General features: G+C 36.5%; 1 protein-coding gene across 2 annotated transcripts in view; it reads right to left on the bottom strand.

The window, feature by feature from the left end:
* Window positions 1-22,904, bottom strand: part of TEX10 (testis expressed 10) — a 64,014-nt gene that overhangs the window by 20,252 nt on the left and 20,858 nt on the right. For both annotated transcript variants that reach the window (XM_029919881.1, XM_029919882.1), the window contains 6 exons: window positions 10,817-11,055; window positions 9,689-9,824; window positions 7,976-8,151; window positions 6,247-6,424; window positions 1,820-1,908; window positions 159-292 (listed from right to left, as the gene is read on the bottom strand). In XM_029919881.1, the coding sequence (XP_029775741.1) occupies window positions 159-292; window positions 1,820-1,908; window positions 6,247-6,424; window positions 7,976-8,151; window positions 9,689-9,824; window positions 10,817-11,055 (952 nt within the window). The remainder of the gene's footprint in view (window positions 1-158; window positions 293-1,819; window positions 1,909-6,246; window positions 6,425-7,975; window positions 8,152-9,688; window positions 9,825-10,816; window positions 11,056-22,904) is intronic.

Raw genomic sequence — 22,904 nt, 5'->3', positions numbered from 1 at the left:
AAAACATAAGCACTCTCAAAACATGAACCATTTTTTTCTTATACTACTCTTTATCTCTGAAAGGATCTCCTACAAGGCAATCCTAATATATAGTGACTATTGGTGGTTGATGAACAGAATTTTAATAATCATGAGTTTCTTTTTAAATGCATTATTACCTCTGTTACATCCCAATGATGTAAAAATTGATCCAAGTCAGTAAGGTAAAGAAGCACAGGGGAAAGCTGTGTCTGGATGACGTGAGGAACTCCTCGAAGGCTCTGAAGCCAAGTCAACTCCTCTTTTGAAAACCCTAATTTAGGTACGAAGAAAGCCAATTTAAAAATACAAATCACAAAGCAAATGACATTCTTATTTTTAAAAAACTGACAGATACCTTCAAGTTTAAGTTCTTCTTTGGCTACTTTGTTTTTCTCTGAATTTCTGCATTTCACGTATTTTAAAAAATGAATTGCTAGCAATGGAAGCAATAAAATTCATATAATTATGTACACAAAGGATCTGCTCTGACCCAATATATGATACAGCAAGATGTAGGTTTTATCCCTTCCACTGGGAACCATACCACTTTTACTTTTAAAAAACGTGAAAGGCATAAGCTTTTCCATTAATGGTAGATTTAAAAAAGCAAATCAATAAGTAAAACTATATACTCCTTCATACATATACTATCTATATATTTTTTTGTATAATAGCCCTTCAAATATTTTAAAACTATCCCTCCTAAACCTTTCTGGATTTTTTTTTTTTTTGATAACACATATGTAGTTCTTTCAATACATCTTATACAGAAAGATTTGTTTCTCTTACCACCCCTATGATATGCACTTGGTCTGACCTACATAGACAACTCGACAGTATCTCCGGACAGTGCTCAGGATCAGCGTATCAGCGATGTGGTCTGCTTTGATGTTCAGTTCACTGTATTTCCATGACATAGCCTAAAGAGTCACCATCTAGTTTGATGATCACATTACAGTACTGACTCCTAGTGAGCTTTCTAAAAATACTAACTCTTTTGACTCTTACCACTATTAAAACATGAAGTCCCTGCCTTCCATCTCAAATGTATACATCCAAAACTATCAAATAAACACTCATTTATCCTTGTATGTAATATTTATCTTGGATTCAGCTCATTATCAGCACTTGTTAAGTTCTTTCTGGAGTGTCTTAACCTGTGCATTAAATCTAATTTTAAGCCTTCAGAAAAGTTCAAAGAATCTCATCTTTATTCTCCAAATATAAAACAGAAACCTTGAAATCGTCTAAAACAAAAGTAATAATACTTACATATCTAACTTATTTCTCGATTCACTTTACTATTTGCTTCAGAGAAATGGAATGTAGAAAATGGCTAATTGAAATCTGATGTACTTACTATCAAGTTGAACATTTTAAACCTTTTTAAAATGGATATTCTGTTCATCAATTTTTTAAAGTATGCAATGGAGTTTGCATCTGACTATGTGAAAAGGAGTCAATTATGTCCAATTCACTGTAAACCAAGATAATCAAGTTAAGAAATTAGATTTAAAAATAAATGAAAATATAATCATGTGACATCCAAATAACCTCCTGAGCATCTGTACTGAGATTTAAACATGAATCATGTATATCCCTGCCTCAAAAGCCTGACACTGAAGAGTACAAATATTCCTTCAAAGATTTCCACTTACTAGTCATAAAACTCATTTTAAGATTAACAGATTATTTACCATCTTCAAAACTTAAAACCAAACAGATAAAACAGTAAATCTTAGGGGAACTTTTATACTAGATTTTTCCTTTCCTTAATTTGGCAGGTGAATGTCTTTACCTGTAAGTGTTGAAAATAAGAAGCTGAAATAATCCACATCACTCATCAACCAGTCTTTAACTGAATACTTCCATCCAGAAAATGATGATCTATAATAAACAATGGGAGAATTATTACCAGAAGTGACCAACTTGGAAGACTCTGAAAAATAGCACAGTACATAACTACTTTTCTTTATTGAAAACAAATCTGCATTAATAGCTTAAAACCTCACATATGTATTCACTTTAAATATAAGGGCTCAAGTACCATAATATGGAAAGCTTAACTTTTAACATATTGTATTTATGCAAAATATCCATGAAAAAGCATAACTGATTGACATACATGGTATAAATTAGAAAATTTCCATGCCACTTGAAAATCAGACTCTAAGGAACCAAGATGAAGCTTTGCTTTTCAGTAGTAGGTTCAGCTGCTACTTAATTTTCACGAAGTCTTAAACTTGCTTACTTAAATGAGCCAAGTTTAAATAAGCTCATTTCCTAATAAGCAAAAAGTATCTTAGGCAAAGAATATTCCATGTATTGCCACTCTAGCATAATTATGTGTTCCTATACTGTGCAAAGCTGTAAGTGGGTCTACTTCATAATAAAACAGCTAAGTATTGGTAGTGTTCTTAGCAGAATAACTAAATGTAAAGAAGCTTCTCATTAAATGAGGACTATGTGGTTCCTGACAGGGGATCAGTTTCCAGTGATTCCTTTAAAAACTCTCTTTAAGTTAAGGCTAAGGAGGGGCACCTGGGTGGCTCAGTCAGTTGAGCATCCGACTTCAGCTCAGGTCATGATCTCACCACTTGTGGGTTCTAGTCCTGCATCGGGCCCTATGCTGACAGCCCAGAGCCCGGATCCGGTTTCAAGATTCTGTGTTTCCCCCTCTGTATGCCCCTCCCATGCTCATGCTCTGTTTCTCAATAGTAAATAAATGTAAAAAAAAGAAAAAAGTTAAGGCTAGAAAAAGACCACAAATGTCTCAGGTATGGCCAAAAAAAAAAAAAAAAAAAAAAAAAAGTGGGGGAAGGTGCTGAAAATGATCAGATCTAACAACTTGAGGCTACAAATTTTATCAAAGTTATTTGAATAAATGTCAGACAAAATTGGGAGTTTCTAATTCAACTAGAAGCACTTAATTTACTATTAAAATAGTTGTTAATATTTATTACCATTCTTTAAATTTGGGGAGTTAAAATAATGGAAATACCCTTCTCTGAGTACTCCCACAATGAGCAAAAGACCATGGAAGGAATATAAAAGCTATGAGGTTACTTTAAAAAGCTAGAAACGCACAATGGAAAAGATTACAAAATGGTAGTTAGAAAACAATCGAATAAGCTTTTGAACCTCGTGAAAAGAGAAAGCAACTGTGCCATCCAGTGGCTAAAAAAAGGTAGCAAATCCATTTAAGAGACCTCTTTTGACAAATGACAAGCAATATATTATACAGTCCTTAAAATTATGATGACTGTATATACTGTCCAAGCCAGAACACTTCTGAGGTAAGCTGAAACAAAAGAACTAAACTAAAACCATTCCTGACAGAGGAAGTCATGTATTTACCCTACATAAAATCCATGCCAAATTTCTTAGTCCCCAAATTTCTCCCTTGTCAGGACTTTTCTCTAACAGTGTAGAGTATCTCGCCACATTTATGTCCTATGTTTCCCAATCCAGCTGTAAATAAACTAAGGGCAGAAAAGATAAGGAATGAGCAAAGGTAAGTGTAAAAACACAAGCAGAACGGTACGGGGGGGGGGGGGGGACTCAACTCTAATTGTACTTTTTAAAAAATGAATACCAACAGTTTTTAACTGATGGGTTTTTCACACATGGAACTAATATTCTTTGGGGTTAACTCTCTCTGATAAAGAAAAACAGGGTGTCACAACTACAAAACCTAAACTGAACCTGACCTTACAATCCACTTAGTTAACAGACAAAAATCAGTATTAATCTGGCAAAAGTACACAAGATAGATGGGATATTATAATAGTATAGGCAGAAGAAGCAATTGGCTTGTATGTAGTCACAGTTGAGGACAGAAAGGGTTATTTTGAATCTAGGAAGCGATGTAACGATAACGTCACTGGCCTGAGAAAGTTGAAAAGTCCTAATTTTGTATTTTTTTTTTAGGAAGTTTCATTTGAATGGGAACAATACATCTACAGAGAGTGCAGTCTACTAACAGACTGCTAAAAAACAAAATTTAACTTGGTAAACTTTTAACTACAATGACAATATGCTTTTAATAGTGATTTGTAAATTTATTTTCTCAACAGTTACCACAAATCTCCACAAAAAGACAAAAAGGAAAAATTTGAAAATATCCTTGAAAAAAGTTAAGTGAATCATAACTGATATTGATAAAGCTTTAAACATAGCTTCCAAAGAGAATCAGTTTCAAAAAGTGTTCAAACACTGATTTTAAGTCAATGTGAAAACAGATCCTTCACCAGTTATAACAAAGGAACAGAGTGCCCTCTACTGGAAGTTAATAAGCAAAACCACTTCAGTAACAGAAAAAGAAATCACATTTAAATATTTTTTAAAGGCCTGCTAAATTACTGCTTACTAGACAAGGAGGATTTTTTTCCCCTTAGAAAGTAAAACACTGAAACTAATAAATGCTTAAAATACTTAAAGACCAAGTCTCTAATGCACATGCACACAGAAGAAATAAAACAGTGAATTTTCACATACAAACACATTGCAGATAGCTCTCTTCTGCTGAAAGGAAAGGTTATCATCAGTTATGAATCACACTTTAGGTGACCAGATTCCAAGATATGTCTTATACTAGTAAGAAGAGACTGTCAAACAAGCTAAAGAAAGGCTAGTAATAATGTGAGCTACTCCTATTTAAGTGGGATAGGGGATCTGTATGTGTAAGAAGTCACAAGGAAGCTAGTCTTTAACTTTTCAGGTACTGCCTAGATTTCAGTTTCTGCCTACAACCATATTAGACCTTGCCCAGGAGCCACAATCAGTAATACTAAATATTATGCCTAACAATACAAGCACAAGGTGTTTAAGGATACTTTGAACACCTGCAATATGCAACATTATTAATTATCAAACATTTAAGAGTAAAATGATGCAACCACTGTGGAACACATTTCAGCAGTTCCTCAAAAAATTAAACAGAATTATCATGTGATCCAGCAATTCCACTTCTGGGTATAGCCAAAAGAATTAAAAGAACTCAGATATTTGTACACCAATGTTCACAAAAGGTATAAGATGTAAACAACTAAGTGTCCATCAAAAAAAAATTTACAAAAGGTAGTATATACATATAATGGAACATTAAGTCAGCCTTAAAAAGGAAATTCTGAGACATGACACAACATGGATATACCTTAAAGAGTTATGCTGAGTGAAATAAGAAAGACACATAAGCACAAATATTGTATGATTCCATTTATATGCGGTACCAAGAATAATCAAAATCATGAAGGGGCATATGGATGGCTCAAGCGGTTAAGGGTCCAATTTTGGCTCAGGTCATGATCTCACAATTCGGTTTGTGAGTTTAAGCCCCACATTGGGCTCGGTACTGACAGCCTGGAGCCTGGAGCCTGCTTTGGATTCTGTATCTCTCTCTCTCTCTCTCTCTCTCTCTCTCTCTCTCTCTGCGCCTCTCTCCCACTCACATGGTTGGGCTCTCGCTCGCACGCTCTCTCTCCCCCTCCCTCCCTGTCTTTCTTCCTCCCTCCCTCATTTTCCTCCCTTCCTCCCCCCCTCTCTCTCAAAACTAAATAAACATTACAAATTTTTTTTTAAATCATGAAGACAGAACAGTGGTTACTAGGGCTGGGAAAGAGGGAAATGAGGAGTTAGTGTTTATTAACACATGCAGAGATTCAGTTTGGAATGATAAAAAAGTTGGAGAGATGGACCGTGGTGCTGGCTGCACAATGCAAAAGCACTTAGTGCCACTGTACAGTTTTAACTGTATACAAAAACTGGTTAAAATGGTTAAGTTTTAGGTTATGTACATTTAAACACACACACAAAAAGAGATTTCAATGGATTCTTTGTCTGAGTCCATTTATTTCACCAGCTACATTAAATTTGGAGGTCCCTGAAAAGAAGGTCTGCATCACAATTCCATTAACACCAAAGGTTTAATCACTTGCCACTGAACCCTTACTATGGGCTTTTGAGAATTTAAAATCTGTACATATCTATACAAATTATAGATAATTTCTATCTATACAAATCACTAACTTGAAACTTGAAACAGTCTTACTCCAGTGAACTTACTCTATCTAGCAATAATACAATGAACAGTTTTAAATGCTGCATTAAGAACAAATGAAGCAAATAAGTTATTAGCAGTATAAGCCTTCTGTAATTTACACATTGCCAGTAAAAGGCATGAAAGAAAAGACTATAGACTTAAAATACAGCTCACTTGAATGCTACCTCATGTGCAGTATCCCGATAAGCATGGCAGCCAAACTTGAACTGAGTCTTCCCATAACACAGCAACGGCTTAACCGAGAAAGCAAATCAGCAGGCAGACTGGGTAGAAAATACACAAGCTGGACCAAACGCTGCTGAGACTCTGCTGGAAGAACCACCACAGTGCCTTCTTGTGGATCTAGTGGGGTAGATAACACATATTAGAGTCAACTATAAAAGATATACAGCGATTAAATTAAAGCAGACTGAGTGCTTACTTTTTACTGTATTAAATCGAACTCCAACATATCTACATAAAAAAGCTTTATCATATGTATGACTTAAACTATTTTCATATGTATGACTTAAACTATTTTCTAAAGTAAAATAATAAACATTAATTACTTAAAGATATATTTACTTAGCACTGTAATAATTCTACAACATCCAAGTGTCAATGTCTGAAATAACTCTGATGGGGGTAAAGGGACTGAACCAAAGTAAAACGGTAAAAAAAACAAGCACTTTTGCTGAACATTGACAATTACAGTATCAACCTAATTTAAAACAAAAGACATCTAAATATAAGCAGAACTGAAAAATAAAAACAGATATAAAAATATAACCCAGAAAGGGTGGAAGCAAACCAAATGTCCATTACTTGAGGAATACGTAAATGTAAGTGACAAATTCATACAATGGAATACCAGTACTCGGCAACTAACAAAAAAAAAAAAAAAAGAGTACATATACATGTATACTACAATATGGATATATCCTGCCAACAGGACATTAAGTAGCCATATTCAAAAGGCTCCATATTATATAATTCCTTCTATAACAAATGTCCAGAGCAGAAAAATCCATAGAAACAGTAGATTAGTGGTTGCCAAGAGCTAGGGAAGAACTACTAATGGGTTTAATTTATTTTTGGGGTGATAAAAATATTCTGGAATCAGTGGTGACTGCACAACTTTGGGAATATGTTAAAAATACTGAAATGTACATTTTAAAAGGGCAAATTTTATGGTTTGTGAATTACATCTCAAAAAAATATATATTGCATTTATGTAATTCATCCCAGTATGTTTTTATTGGTATTTTTGCTAAAAGTAAAAAGTAGTTTCAAGGATGAAAAAAGTATAAATATATAAAAGTCATACAAAATATCCATTATGATTAAATAAATAATTTGCTGCCAAAGCCTCAAAAGAATTTTTTAAAACTACCTGATTAGTTTTGAATTTGTAAACAGCCTGTGGCTGAAAAGACAATTTAAGAATCCAAGAAGCATCTACAACCATTAACCTTCTAAAAGTATCCTAACCAAAAATACTATTGAAAATAAATTTACTGTGTGATATTTTGTTCTGGCAATTTAACCACGGTGTAACTAACTTATAATAATGTAAAGGAAAGGCAAACCTAAAGAGTTCTACTTAGAAACTTCTGTCCTAGGGATGCCTGGGTGGCTCAGTCGGTTAAGCGTCCAACTTCGGCTCAGGTCATGATCTCATAGCTAGTGTGTTCAAACTCCACATGAGGCTCTGTGCTGAAAACTCAGAGCCTAGAGCCTGCTTCAGATTCTGTGTCTCCCTCTCTCTCTGCCCCTCCCCTGCTCACATTCTCTCTCCCCTTCAAAAATAAACAAACATCAAAAAAATTTAAAAAAAAGAAAGAAAGAAAAGAAAACAAACTTCTTTCCTAATGCAGGGTAGATCAATGGTTACCTACACAGTTAAACTCTTACCATAAATTCGGAGAGCAGAAGCTTGTAAACTTTTTAGTAATTCTTTATTTGCTCGTGCTGCTGCAGTATGAATGATATCAATAAGCTGTGTTGAGAGCTCAGGATTTCGGGAACCAAGATGAGCAAGTTGCAATGGTAAACCAGCCAGCCAACGGGATAACACCTTACTACGATATCTAAGAAACACCAAGGAAGAACAAAATAAAGTAGAATTTCTAAACACAAGGGAAGTAAGATTAAACAAACAAAAAAAAATGTTTAACTTGAATATACCACAGAGTGACATATTACAAAGAACACTACAAGTATTCATTTAAACATTTTAGAGTCTACAAGATGAGCAGCATCATTTACTCACCTAGAGCATTTTCAGGGTTTTACCCACTCACTTAAAAAGATCATGCAATTTAGGGCACTATCTGAATTGCATGTTTATCTTAAAAAACAGTCACAACTATTGCTCTTTGTGTACTATTTATCCTTGCAGTATTAGCTCTTTTACTAATTAATGCATTCAATGTAGGGTGATCCCACACTGAATGGTTTCAAGCCTGTGTTATTTTAGTTTAGTATATAGCTGACCTTTGAACAACATGGTTTTGAACTGTGTGGGTCCTCTTACATGCAGTTTTTTTTCAATAAATATAATGGAAATTTTTTTGTGAAAACCTCACAAAGTACATAGCCTAGAAATACTGAAAACATTAAGAAGTTAGGTATTATTGTCAGAATACAATATAGAATATGTATAACATAAAATATATGTTTATCAACGGTTATCGGTAAGGCTTCTAGTCAACAGTAGGCTATTATTAGTAGTTAAGTTCTGAGGGAGTCAAAACTTACACATAATTTTCTGACTGCAAAGTAGAGGAGGGGTCAGTGTCCCTAATCCCTGCATTGTTCAAGGATCAACTATACTTATACTTGCTAAAGTTCCAATGTGTCTTTACTCAGGTAACAGAAATCACTTTTGCTGTCTCCTTAGTGACCTTTGCTGTCATACACACCTAAACTTAAGTGTCAGCTCTGTTTCACATTAATTATAGGACACTCATTAACTTATTTAACCTAAGCTTCAGTTTCCTCCTATAAAATGAAAGTAACAATACCTACACCTCAAAGTAGGAATATGAGACTTAGATAAATTATGAAAAGCACTCAGCTTGTACTAAAGACTCAAATATGTTTCAACAACTACCTATGTATGCTCAGGTATCCCCAATCCTCATCTTCCCCCTAAACATATCTTCCTGACTATCCAAAGTATACCTCTAATTCACCATGTCAAAAAATTAATTCCTTAGTTCTACTCTGTGTGTTGTCCATCTCAACTGATAGCATCAAACAAAGCCCGAAACCTTCTCATCATCTACTGTCCTCATTCTTACACCATATGCCCCAATATGCCACTAAGGGCTAGTGGTTCACCTCCATAGTTTTTACGCAAAACAAAACAAAACAAAAAGCTGCCATAGGTTACTCCAACTGATCTTAAGTTGTAAGTGGACAAGTGGAAATAGAAGTTCAAAGAGGCTTTTTATCTGCTTGGTGGTACACATAAAGATTACTCGGACATACTATGCATGCTTCTACATGCAACCAAACAAGATAGAAAGAATGAACATCTCCAAAGATTTTTATCACTATTACCTTAAACAGACTACAAAATAACTCCACAAAATAAAATAAATAAAATAAATGAAACTTTACCTGACTCTGTAAGATCTCAGTTCTTCTTTTTGATAGATTTTACTGAAAAACTTCAGCAACAAAGTCCGAACTGGAAGGAGAAGGCCTCTCTGCTGATACAATGTATAAACTGCCTTGATGAGAGACTCTGTAGCCTCTAAAAACAAAAACTGTATATTAATCAAAAATGTTTATTTAGCAGCTCCCAAATTTCTTTAAAAAGACAGAAGCACTTTACTTTGTTCCTATGGCAAAGCAGATCTTAGTCACAAACTGGTACTACCACTGAGGTCCTATAGTAATGATTTAATATAAAAATCAGACTGCAACCAGAGACTACAGTGTAATTTTCTTAAGAAACAACAAACCTATGTAATGATGACAAAAACCAAGATATTAGAAAGATGACTAAGATGGGAACCAAACAGGAAAGCTTTCTTTGTGAATGAAAAAAATTTGTAAATCACACTATAAATGGACTTAATGTGATATAACTTCAGGCTAGAAGAAAGGTAGAGACAGGCAGGATTCATTCTATATGGAGAAAGGAAAATGTGTTCAATTTTTAATCAAACTAGACCAGAAAAGTATATTTTTTAATCATTAGGCTCAATGGCACTTCCAAAGTAATACCTACCTCCTTTAACTCAAGTCTGTAATCTACTAGAAATTTTATCATATTGCTTCAGAGCAGACCTACTCACTTGAGAAAGAGATGCCCTGAATATTAACAATTTCAGTGTTCAAGTAGATAGTCCTTTATATACTAGCTACTTTTATGCCTTGGAATGTAATTAACTTGACTACATGAAATGTTTGAAAGTCATCAATTCAAAGCCAGACTCTAAGAGCATGAATAAGAGTTCCTCTCTTACGGGCACTTGGGTGGTTCAGTCAGTTAAGCCTCCAGCTTTGGCTCAGGTCATGATCTCACGGTTCATGGGTTCGAGCCCAGCGTCAGGCTGTGCTGACAGCTAGCTCAGAGCCTGGAGCCTGTCTTCAGATTCTGTGTCTCCCCCTCTCTCTGACCCTCCCGTTTGCACGCACGCACTCTCTAGCTCTCTCTCTCAAAAAATGAACAAAAACCTTAAAAAAATAAAAAAATAAAAGAGTTCCTCTCTTAAATAAGGACAAAGGAATAACACCTACCTCTGTTAGGCTGTATCTGCATCAATCTCCACGATACGCCAAGCAATCTGTTCAGCTGCTTACTATTTAGCCTAAAGCCATCTTCAAGGGTCTTTGTCACAAATTTTCTTATCATTTCTATCCAATTGGAATCCTTCTGTAAAGTTGAGGCATTTGCCAAGGAGACCATGACATCAGACAGGGTTAAATTCAGTAAAAGATGATCTACATTATTGGAGAGAATCGTGCAATGCTTGATGCTAAAAACAAAGACAAACATATCTGTAACGTGTTATATCTATCTACCATGCCTGCTTCACTTAGAATAGTTAAAAATAATCTAACAATAGGTCAATAAATATTTCCTTCTAAAATATAAACTGCCAAGACTGGTATGGAGGCAAGGTTTAGGCCACTGTTTTGTTAATAAATCATTCCTTGTGGAATTAAAGTTGATAATAAGACATGAATTACAGCGTATCCTGCTCAGTTAATTACCCAAGTTGCTCTTCACACAAAAGGTGAAGGTATTTATAACAATGCTTGGTAATCCTAAATGGAATTTGGAGAGAAGATTTGAGAACCTCAACATGCTTGAAGATTTTTTTAAAGCAGATACTTAGATTTGGATGTAGGTCACAGTAGACTCTGACTCTGCTTCTACCTCACCGACATAATCATTAATTTTGCCTGGCCACAATTTCAATATGCGTGACAAAAGGAGTCTCATCCAGATAAGCACTGTTCTGAAACAACTCAGAAGATACACATATGAAAATCATTTTTTCTAGCCAAATAAAACACATTTCAAACTTGGAAAGAAATTTTAAGAAAAACCTCAAATAGAATACTTTAATAAAAAGAAAAACTGCAGCTTATAATATAAATACCAATTTCAGAATATTCAATGGCAGAGCCTATTTAGCTCATGTTTAGAAAAATATAAAGTTAAAGTAAAAAATCTCTCAAACTAATTTTAAAGGAAAAGGCTAATCACAGATCAAGCATTAGCAGAGACACAGTAATAAAGAACCACAAATACTTGGGAGGGAAAATAAAAGAAATTTGGTGCTATTACAGCATCATGGAACCATATTACAAAGAGTCAGGGAGGCTAAAGGCACTAAAATTATTCTGCAAGCATGACTGAAACTTTTTTCAGATAGGCGATTCTGTGGATGGAAAAGGAAAAATGAGAGTTACAAAATTATACCCAGGGGTGCCTGGAGGCTGTTGGTTCAGCATCTAACTCTTGTTTTCAGTTCAGGTCATGATCTAAACAGTTTATGAGATTGAGCCTCGGGTCAGGCTCTGTGCTAACAGCACAAGAGTCTGCTTGAGATTCTCTCTCTCTCTCTGCCCCTTCTCTGGGTGCATGTGCAAGTGCTCTCTCTCAAAATAAACAAACATTTTAAAAAAATAAACATTAAGGGGCGCCTGGATGGCTCAGTCTGTTAAGCGTCCGGCCTCAGCTCAGGTCATGATCTCACGGTTCGTGGGTTCGAGCCCCGCATCGGGCTCTGTGCTGACAGCTAGCTCAGAGCCTGGAGCCTGCTTCAGATTCTGTGTCTCCCTCTCTCTCTCTGACCCTCCCCTGCTTGCACTGTCTGTCTCTCAAAATATAAATAAAAGACATTAAAAAAAATTTTTTTAATAATAAAATAAACATTAAAAAAACTAGAAACAAAGAAGCAACTGTATGGCTTATTGTAGCAATCTAGGCAAGAGAAGACAAAAGTGCAAGAACCAGGGTCAATGCTGAGTATAGACTGAGAGAAGGCAAGACATTTAGGAAGAGTAAAAATTAGCTGGATTTGAAGTTTGAAGTTCTATATATATGTATGGGAGTTTGGGATAGTGAGAGTTGGAGGAATCAGAAGTTCCAGCATTGGTGACTAGAAAATTAAAAAGCACAAATCCAGAAAATAAAGATTACTTTTCATTATGTCGAGCTTGCAACATTTGTGGTATAAATCAATGCAGAGATAGCCAGCAGACAACTCAATGTACAAGCCTGACAACAGAGGGAAAAAGTCTAAACTATTTAACAGATTACTCACATAACCACTCCTAGGCGCAAAGAAGATGAGAAATCTAGTTTTTATTTTACAGTCATATTCCTAGCCATACACTGGAAATTAAGAAAGAATGAGAACTGGGACAGACAACTAGCAGTCTGTACCACAAACCCAAAATTTTGTACAAGTATTTTTGCCAAACTGCCCAGTGCCCAAAACCAAAGCACATTTTAACATTAACTAGACCACTCAAAAAACGGCCACATTTCTTCAGAAGTAGAGCTTTCCAAGATCTACCGTAAGTTTATCTCAAGCAACATAATTTATTACTGTCTGGAAGATCTCAATGGATACTGTAAACTTGGGAGAATTCATTCTGCTCCTCCAATAATTTATACACATTTTTAAGACTAAATATACCAACCATTTATTCTATGAAAGAGGCAGGCCACTGAGGACACTCCAATTTTCAGTAATGGTAAATTTGGGTAATCCCTTTCCTGAAAACAACTTTAAAACTCAGATGAAATTTTTTAAAAACCTTAAAAGCAGGGGCACCTCAGGTCGTGATCTTGTGGTCATGGGATCAAACCCCGTGCTGCGTTCTGTGCTGACAGCACAGAGCCTGCTTGGGATTCTCTCACTCTTGCTCTCTCTCTGCCCTTCTCCCACTTGCAAGCTCTCTCTCAAAATAAACAAACATTAAAAAAAAAAAACAACAACCCTCAAAAGCTCAAGAGCTAAGAAGATAATGAACATTTCCTGGGCCCAAAAATCCAGAAAAAAAGCAAGACACTAGCACTCAAGGCTTTGTCCTTAGGGCAGCTGCCAATACCAAAGAAAAGGCTGCAAAACTGAAGTCACCTTTTTGCGGCCTCACTGGGAAAAGTCAAAGCCCAGGGCTTGCCAAACACTGGAACTTTCATGTTATCCAGGGTAAAGGTAAACCAGAAATAAAAACAGCTCTTAAAATAAATCTTAATCCCAATTTTGCTTTATACCATTGGTTTGAGTAACAATTCTTCCCAATTAGCTCTATAGATTCAACACAAGGCAAATCAAAATCCCAGCATGATAACTACAAGTAATAGTTAATCAACAAATTGATTCTTAAATTTATATAAAAAGGCAAAAGACCTAAAATACCCAAGACAGAAGCAGGACAAAGCGAGAGGGCTTATTCTACCCAATTTCAAAGAGTTACCGTATACAGCTACAGTAACAAAGATAGCATGGCATTGGTGAAAGAAAAGATGCACATAGAACAAATGGAACTAATCTCTGACAGAAGACCAAAAAGCAACTCAATGGAGAAGTCTTTTCAACAAAAGGTGCTATGAGCAAATGGACAAAAATTCTACAAATGAAAGACTAAAATTCAATGTATTTGTGTCTGAGGTCAGTTGAACAAAACTGAAGAACTAAAAGACAGGAGATTTAAAAAAAGAAAGAAAGAAAGAAAGAAAATAGGTAGAAGATTCAGTAAGTAGATCTAACATGTTACCATATTTAATCAGTCTTTACAGGAAAAGAGAGAAATGGGACTGTGGTATTTTTTTTTTAAAGCTAATTGAGAATTTATCAGATTTGTTAAAGATATTTCATTCAAGATTCAAGATTTCAGATTTAAGTTCACTGAATCCCAAGGAGAATTTAAAAAAAAAAAATTTTTTTTTTTTTAAACCCACCTGAATACATCATTGTGAAACTGCAGAAAACAAAAAGATAATTCATGGGGAGTGTGAACAGGAAGCTTTTAAAGTAGCAACAGTTAGACTCATAGCTGACTTCTTAACAGAAAATGAAAATCTTCAAACAGTAAAGTGTTACTGTCAGTTGCTCAAAGAAGAAATCTGCTAGAACACTCTTTAGAAATAAAAAAAATATATATTATTTTTAAAGAAAACAATCAAACGAAAATAGCCTCTAGCAGATTCTACATTATCCCAGATAGATGGAAATAGATATATGAAAAAAATGAAGACCATAAACATAGAAAACACATGGATAGAACTTGGGTGATGGATACAAGTTCTCCAAAATACTAATTTTGGTTTGAAACAAGCTCGAATTTTGTCATTGGCACAAATAATGTCAGTTATTTCCTTGGAATTGATAGGCTCTTTGTTCATTTTGAGAAAATAACTGCCAAATATCAAAGTCTGAATAACCATAGTTTGTCTGGTAGTCATTTTTCAAGTGAAAATTATGTCCATCACAGGAAAATACTCCCAAGTATAATAATCACAAAAGTGTATTTCCTCGAGACAATCATCATCCTGTGGTATGCATCCAAATTACTTTAGACACACACTTCCCCCATTCTGCTACACTAAATATGAAAAAAAATGTATTCTCAAGGGTCATGACTTAATAAAATTAGTAGTGTTTACTGCTTCATTAATGACATTTTTAAGTGATTGCATGGTGGTGAAGAATATTTTTATTTAATGTTTTACCAGTACAGTTGGTGCCATTGCCCTAGTTTATGCTAAGATACTGGCAGACCTACCCACCACTGCTTTTGTACCATCAGTGCAAATGTCAGAGCAATCAAAAGACAAATAAAATCTTAATGATCTAATTGTGAAAGTAGTTCTGGCCTTGTAGACCCCAGAGATGGCAGACTACACTTTGAGAACTGCTGTCTTAGATAAATGATGTAAGAGTAAGCCAGCTAACTATAACAAACTGTCTCACAATAGCAACAATGGTCTACTGTTTATAGGATATCCCAGTAAGCTTCTTTCCTCACTCCTAACCTAATTTGTTATCATAAGGTTCTCCCAAAGTAATGCCTGCCCCTAAGAATTTCAGATTCTGAAAAATAAAAACAAAAAAAGAATTTCAGATTCTGGATATTCAATGGAGTCCTTATTTAAACTAGTTAGAAGGGGTGTGTCTGGGTTACTAGGTCAGTTACGCGTCTGATTTCAGCTCAGTCTTGATCTTGCAGTTCTTGAGTTCAAGCCCTGCATCAGGCTGGGTTCTGCACTGACAGCGCAGAGCCTGCTTGGGATTCTGTCTCCCATTCTCTCTTCCCCTATCCCAACTTGCTCTCTTCACTCTCTCAAAATAAATAAAAATGAACTTTAAAAAAAACCAAACTAGTTAGGACAACTTTCTATATACAATACATCAAACAAACTTCCTTCTTATCAAAAACTTTATACTCTTCCAGATGATCTTTTCTTTTGGCCTTAACAGACATTGCTACTCAATTTTCATTACTGGAAGCTCAGATTTCTTCTACAGATGTAACTGCTAGTCAACTCCCTTTTGAATTCTGCTTAAGTACTTAAATTCCTGCTGCACTCTTTCTCTGGGTCCTATTCTGTCTTCAGGGTCCCACAAAGAAATGTGTTAGTAACTTTTTCTAAAATTTAATCATTCATATACAATCTGAACTAATATTTACCACGTTTCTTTAATATAGCTCACTTTTTAAGATAAGGGCACTTGGGTGGCTCAGTAGGTTAAGCATCCAACTCTTGATTTCAGCTCAGGTCATGAACTCATGCATGGTTCAGGAGTTCAAGCCCCGTGTTAGGCAGGCTCTGGGCTGACAGTGTGGAGACTGCTTGGGATTCTCTCTCTCCCTCTTTCTATGAGACCCCTCCCCCAAAATAAATTTATAAATAAGGAGAAAGAGAAAAGTATATCTATTACAAAAATAAAATTTATTAAAAAAAACTTTGTCACTACCATAAGCAGAAAACCAATCTTTTCTAATACCCTTTGCAATAAATTCCCAACAACCAAACCACCACTTAACCACAACTTGCCAAATCAAAGCTCTCCATTCCCTCTCAAAAATTAAACTAATTTTCCCAGCATACCAGAAAATCTTCCCAACTAGTAGACAACTCCACTCAGCAGGTGAACTTCTGTTCTCCCAAGCTGATTGGTAGACCAAAGGCAAGACTCAACTGCATTGTGAACAAAGATTTGGGGTTCCAGATAAAAACAGAGTTTTCAGGACATAAGAGAAGTCATTTTAGGCCCCTACCTAGTTTCCGTGATCTATGCCCCGCTGGTTCTACTAAGCCTAAGCATACTTTTTACAGAACTTCCTAGAAGTACAAACAAATGCAAAAACTTCAATAGTTAGGGATTTTAAGGGAGCAAAAGAACGCAAAAACTAATAGTATCTAACATGCCAATAAGTAAACTAACCATATAAAAGACAATAAATCAGTGATAAAACTCCCGGTGCTGTTTCAAAAGTAAGCAATGTCCCAAATTCTTACTGGAGATAAGGAACTTAAGAACCCATCCAGTTTATATCTTCAGAGCTTGCCTGAAGCCTTTTTCCCTTGTCAGTTACCACTGTGTCATTACAATATTAAGGTCTCTACCCTAGAAAGGGCACAGCATACACGTACAGGCATGTTTTCTAAATGTTTGCACAAATTTATGCATGCCTATACATGCAATGACAAACCTCCCCTTTCTGAATATTTATCCTAAACCCCAAATAAAAAGAACCCACTCACCCATATTCAGGGAGTCATGGATTTGGAAGCTATTCCCCATGATCTCCTTATTTGCAGCAAATAGTTTCTTTTGTGTAACCACTGCATCTATAACTCACCAAGGAATGCACTCATGTTAGTTCAATTATAGTATCTGTTCCCAGTACATATTAGCATTACCTTATTAAAACAATCACCACATAGGTTCATACACTTTGAGCGAAAAAAGAAAGTTTTCTTAAATATGACTACATGCATCTACATCTACATGACTACACTGCATGTTTAAAATGTCAGTATTTTCAATGATAAAATTATATTCTTTGATATACATGAAAGAACTGAAAGCAGGAACTCAAATGGATAGCTGAAGACCAATGATTACAACAGCATTATTACAAGTAACCAAAAGGTGGAAACCACCCAAATGTCCATTAACAGGTGAATGGATAAACAAAATATGGTATATACATACAGTGGAGTATCATTTAGCCTTAAAAAGGAAACCATGGAAGCAACCAAGAGATCCTTCAGGAAGCAGGGGAATGCATACATAAACTATGACCTACCCAGAAAATGGAACATTAATTAGCACTAAAAAGAGCTATCAGGGTGGCTGGATGGCTCACTGAGCATGTGACTACAGCTCATCTCCCAATTAGGTTAGGTTCTTGGATTGGAGCCTGCGCTGACAGCTTGGAGCCTGGAGTCTGCTTCAGATTCTGTGTCTCCCTCTCTCTCGGCCTCCGCCCCCCCACCCCCACCCCCACCCCCCGCCCGCACATACTAGCTAGTGTTGGCGCTCTCTCAAAAATGAATATATAAACATAAAAACAGCTATAAAGTCATGAAAAAAAAACATAAAGGAGGGATGAATAGGCAGAGAACAGGATTTTTAGGGCAGTGAAACTATCCTATATGATACTAATGTGACAGATACAGTTCATTATACATTTGTCAAAACTCACAATTTGTAGTATCACCAGGGAATCCTAAAGTAAACTACAGATCTCAGATGTGTCAATGTATGTTCATAGATTCTAACAAATGTAAAACTCTGGTGCAGGATGGAAGAAAGGCTATGCATTTCTGGGAGCAGGAATACATGACAATTCTGTACGTACCTTTTGCTCAATTTTAGTATGAAACTAAAACTGTTCCAAAAAATAAAATCTACTTAAAAAAAAAACAAGGAATGAAATGCTGGTACATGCTACAATATGGATGAACCTTGAAGATACTATCTTAAGTGAAATTAAACCAGACACAAAAGGAAAAATATTTTATGATTCTACTTACATGAAATACCTAGAAGAATCAAATTAGAGACAAAAAGTGGAGCAGTGGTTCCCAAGAACTCGTGGTAGGGGACAATAATGAGTTAATTTTTTAACAGGTACAGACTTTCAATCTGGGAAAATGAAAATATTTCTCGAAAGGGTGATGGTGATGGCTGCATAACAATGTAAATATACTTAATACTACTGGATCCTACACATAAAAGTGATCAAGTTAAAAAGATAAAGGGGCACCTGGGAGGTTCGGCTGGGTAAGTATCCAACTTTGGCTCCAGTCATGACCTCATAATTAATGAAATCAAGCCCCACATGGGCCTCTATGCTGAAAAGCACAGAGCCTGTTTGGGATTCTCTACCCCCTTCTCTCCCTGCCCCTCCCCAACCTGCACATGCATGGTCTCTCTCAAAATAAATAAACATTTTTTTTAAAGGTTTTAAAAAACATTTCATGTTATGTATATTTTACCACAATAAAAATCAATACTATCCTTGGTATTTGAACTAAAGATTAAAAACAAAATTAGACATCAGGTAAAAAATTGACTGGAGCTACATGAATAATAGTAAAGACCACTGGCCAAAGCCAATGTTGTCTCCCCTAACTTTTAACTTTTGTTGCCCTCCATAGGTTATACGCTAAGTATTCAACACAGCTCTCTATAGAAGTAAAAGAGCAATCCCGAATCCCTAAAAATGAATCCCTGGGGAATCTTAGGAAGACTAGGCTAGTTACACTGCCAATGTACTTTTGCTAAAAATTCCACAACTGAAAAAGTTGGCTGGGAAAATGGCAGAGTAGGAGGAACCCAAGCTCGGCTCCTCCCACAGATACAACTAAATAACAACCATATCAGTGTAAATTACCTAGGAAACGACCCAAAGACTAGCAGAACAAATTCCACAACTACAGACAAGGAAGGGGACATATTAAAGAAGATAGAAAGGACACAGTCTGGAAGCGAAATGGACCATGGCTATTTGGCACAATGGAGAGGGAGATGGTGGCATAGAGAAGGGCAGAAAACAGACTTTCACACTGGGGAGCCCTTGAACAGAGAGGATGAAGCTCTGGAATATTTGCCTTGGAGAATGAGAGGGGAATTTTGTATTTCTCAAAAACAAGCGGGACTTAAAGCCTGAAATTTAAAAAATCAGCAAAGTTGGCTCTGAGAAAGCCCAAAAGACATTAGGAAACAGAGCTCTCGAGATAAAGGAGAGCAGGACAAACAGCCCCTGCCAATACAGCATAGAATCAGCAAGTGAAAGAGGGAGAGTGATTTGTGATTTGTTCATCTCAAAGCGAGGCCCAGAGGCAGAGATCACAGTGAGACCCCTCCAGGAACAAAGGACCTGGCAGGGGTCATTTACCTCTTCTCCCTTCAGCATAAACAACCACCACCAGCAGGAAACAGCCCAGTGCTAACACTCCTAGCCTAATTTGCCAAACCTCCTTACATCCCATCACTGCCAAAACATCCTACACCCTCCACCGTACCCAACATGGCCCCCCCATAGCAATTCAGCAGGTATGCTCTTCCCAGTCACATGCAGGCCTGAGTCCTAGTGTTGTTGGTCCCTCCCCAAGAAGCCCAGCACAAACTCTGCCAATGCACACCTCCTGACACAATACCACATCTCCTGACACCTATGTTTTGCAGGACATCAGTTCTGGCAGCAGTAGGGCAAGTCTCCTTTCATAAACAGACCACTATACCCCTTATTAAAATGTGTCCCACCCAGGGGCACCTCGCTGGCTCAGCCAGTTGAGCGCTGACTTTGGCTCAGGTCATTATCTCACAGTTCATGGGTTCGAGCCCCATGTTAGACCCTGTGCTAAGAGCTCAGAGCCTGGAGCCTGCTTCGGATTCTGTGTCTCCCCCTCTCTCTCTTGCCCTTCCCCTACTCTCTCTAAAGCAAATAAACATTGGGGCGCCTGGGTGGCTCAGTCGGTTAAGCCTCCGACTTCAGCTCAGGTCAGATCTCACGTTCGTGGGTTCGAGCCCCGCGTCAGGCTCTGTGCTGACGGCTGGCTCAGAGCCTGGAGCCTGCAGCCTGCTTCCGGTTCTGTGTCTTTCTCTCTCTGCCCCTTCCCCTCTCATGCTCTGTCTCCCTCTGTATCAAAAATAAATAAAACGTTAAAAAAAATTAAAAAAAAAAAAAAGCAAATAAACATTTAAACAAACAGTGTCTCACCCCTGCCAGGGACCAAACACTGTACACAATAAGCAAACAGAGCCTCTGTAAACAACACTGAAGGAAAAAGAGGCCAAGACTCGAAAGGAGAGCCCACACAAAACACATAGGAGACACTTAAAGCACCAGGCCTGGGGAAACAGGGGACACTGCACTGCAGGGCACTACAGGACCTCTTCTTTCTGTTATTGTTAAGAGCAAAAGAAACAGCTGACTTTCCTAACAGACAGAAACAGACACAGGAAGTCAGACAAAATGAGGAGACACAGAAACATCTCCCAAATAAAAGACCAGAACCAAACCACAGCAAGAGGCCAAATTGAAACAAATATAATATGCCTCACAGAGAATTTAAGATACAGGAGAGGGGCATCTGGGTGGCTCAGCTGGTTAAGCATCTGACTCTAGATCTCAGCTGGGGTCTTGATCTCAGGGTCATTAGTTCAAGCCCCATATTGGACTTTCCAACAGAGAGTGAAGGTTACTTAAAAAAAAAAGAAAAAAAAACACACATTGGATTAGAGAAAGACTGTCAACACAAAGAATAAAAAGAATTAATCAGAGATCAAAAACACAGAAAATGAAATTTAAAATACACTGGATGGAATAAATATCAGGCTAGATGAAGCAAAGGAATGAATGAATGACCTGGAAGACGGAGTAATGGAAGGTAAACAAGCTGAGCAAATAAGAGGAAAAAAACTTATGCAAATTGAAGACAGTCTTAGGGAACTCAGTGACTCCATCCAGCATAACACTTGCATTAATTACATGGATATTCAGAAGAGAAGATAAGGGGACAAAAAATTTATTTGAAAAAAATAATACCTGAAAACGTCCCTAATTGGGGGAAGGAACAGAGATCCAGATCCAGGAAGCAGAGACCACCCCCCCCAACCTCCAAAAATTCAAACTATGGCCATCCACACCAACACACATAGTAATTAAAAAGGTTAAAAGTAGTGATAAAGACAAAACTTTAAAAGGAGAATGAGAAAGGAAGAAGTTACATACAAGTGAAACCCTACACGGCTATCAGTGGACTTTTCAGGAGAAACTTTACAGGTCATAAAGGAGTACAGCAGGATATATTCAAGGTGCTGAAAGGGAAAAATCTGTGGCCAAGAATACTCTATCCAGAATAGGAGAGATAAAGAGTTTGTCAGAGAAAAACTAAAGAAACTCATACCACGAAACCAGCCCTACAAGAATACTAAAGGGGGCTCTGAATGGAAATGAAGACCATAAGTGAGATACAAAAAGTAGAAAACACATATATTTGTAAATATTCATTAAGGAATTCATAAAATAAGGATGTAAAATATGAAATCATATACCTACAACATGGGAAGAGGAGTAAATAACAGGTATAAACTTAAGTGACCATCAACTCAATATAGACTATATGCAAAAGATGTGCAAACCTAATGATAACCAAATATCAAACAGCAGTGATAGATCTGCATAGAATAATGAAAAAAGAATACAAGTACATCACTAAAAAAAAGCCAACAAATCATGAAAGAGAGCAAGAGAAAGGATCAGAAAACTACAGGAACAACCATAAAGCAAGTAACAAAATGGCAATAAGTACACATCCACCCAATATTTACTTTGAATGTAAAAGGACTAAATGCTCCAATCAAAAGACACAGGGTGATAGTGGATTAAAAAACAAGACCCATCTATTTGCTGCCTACAAAAGACTCATTTCAGACCTAAAGACATGTGCAGACTGAAAGTGAAGGGATGAAGAAAGTACTTATCATGCAAATGGATGTCAAAAGAAAACCAAGGTAGCAATACTTATATTGGACAAAATAGACTTTAAAACAAAGACTATAACAAGAGACAAAAAGGGGCACTATGTAATAATAAAGTAATAAATAGGGCAATCCAACAAAAGGATATAAAAATTATAAGTATTTTCACACCCAACATGGAAGCACCCAAATACATAAAACAGTTAATAACAAACATAAAAGAAATAACCGAGAGTAATACAATAATAATAAGGACTTTAAAAGCACCTGTAGGGCGCCTGGGTGCCTTAGTCGGTTAAGCGTCTGACTTGAGCTCAGGTGATGATTTCATGGTTCATGAGTTCAAGCCCTGTGTCAGCTCT

This window comes from Suricata suricatta, chromosome 13, assembly GCF_006229205.1.
Source record: "Suricata suricatta isolate VVHF042 chromosome 13, meerkat_22Aug2017_6uvM2_HiC, whole genome shotgun sequence".
Taxonomy (NCBI): Eukaryota; Metazoa; Chordata; class Mammalia; order Carnivora; family Herpestidae; genus Suricata; species Suricata suricatta.
This window is presented reverse-complemented; position numbering and strand designations above follow the sequence as displayed.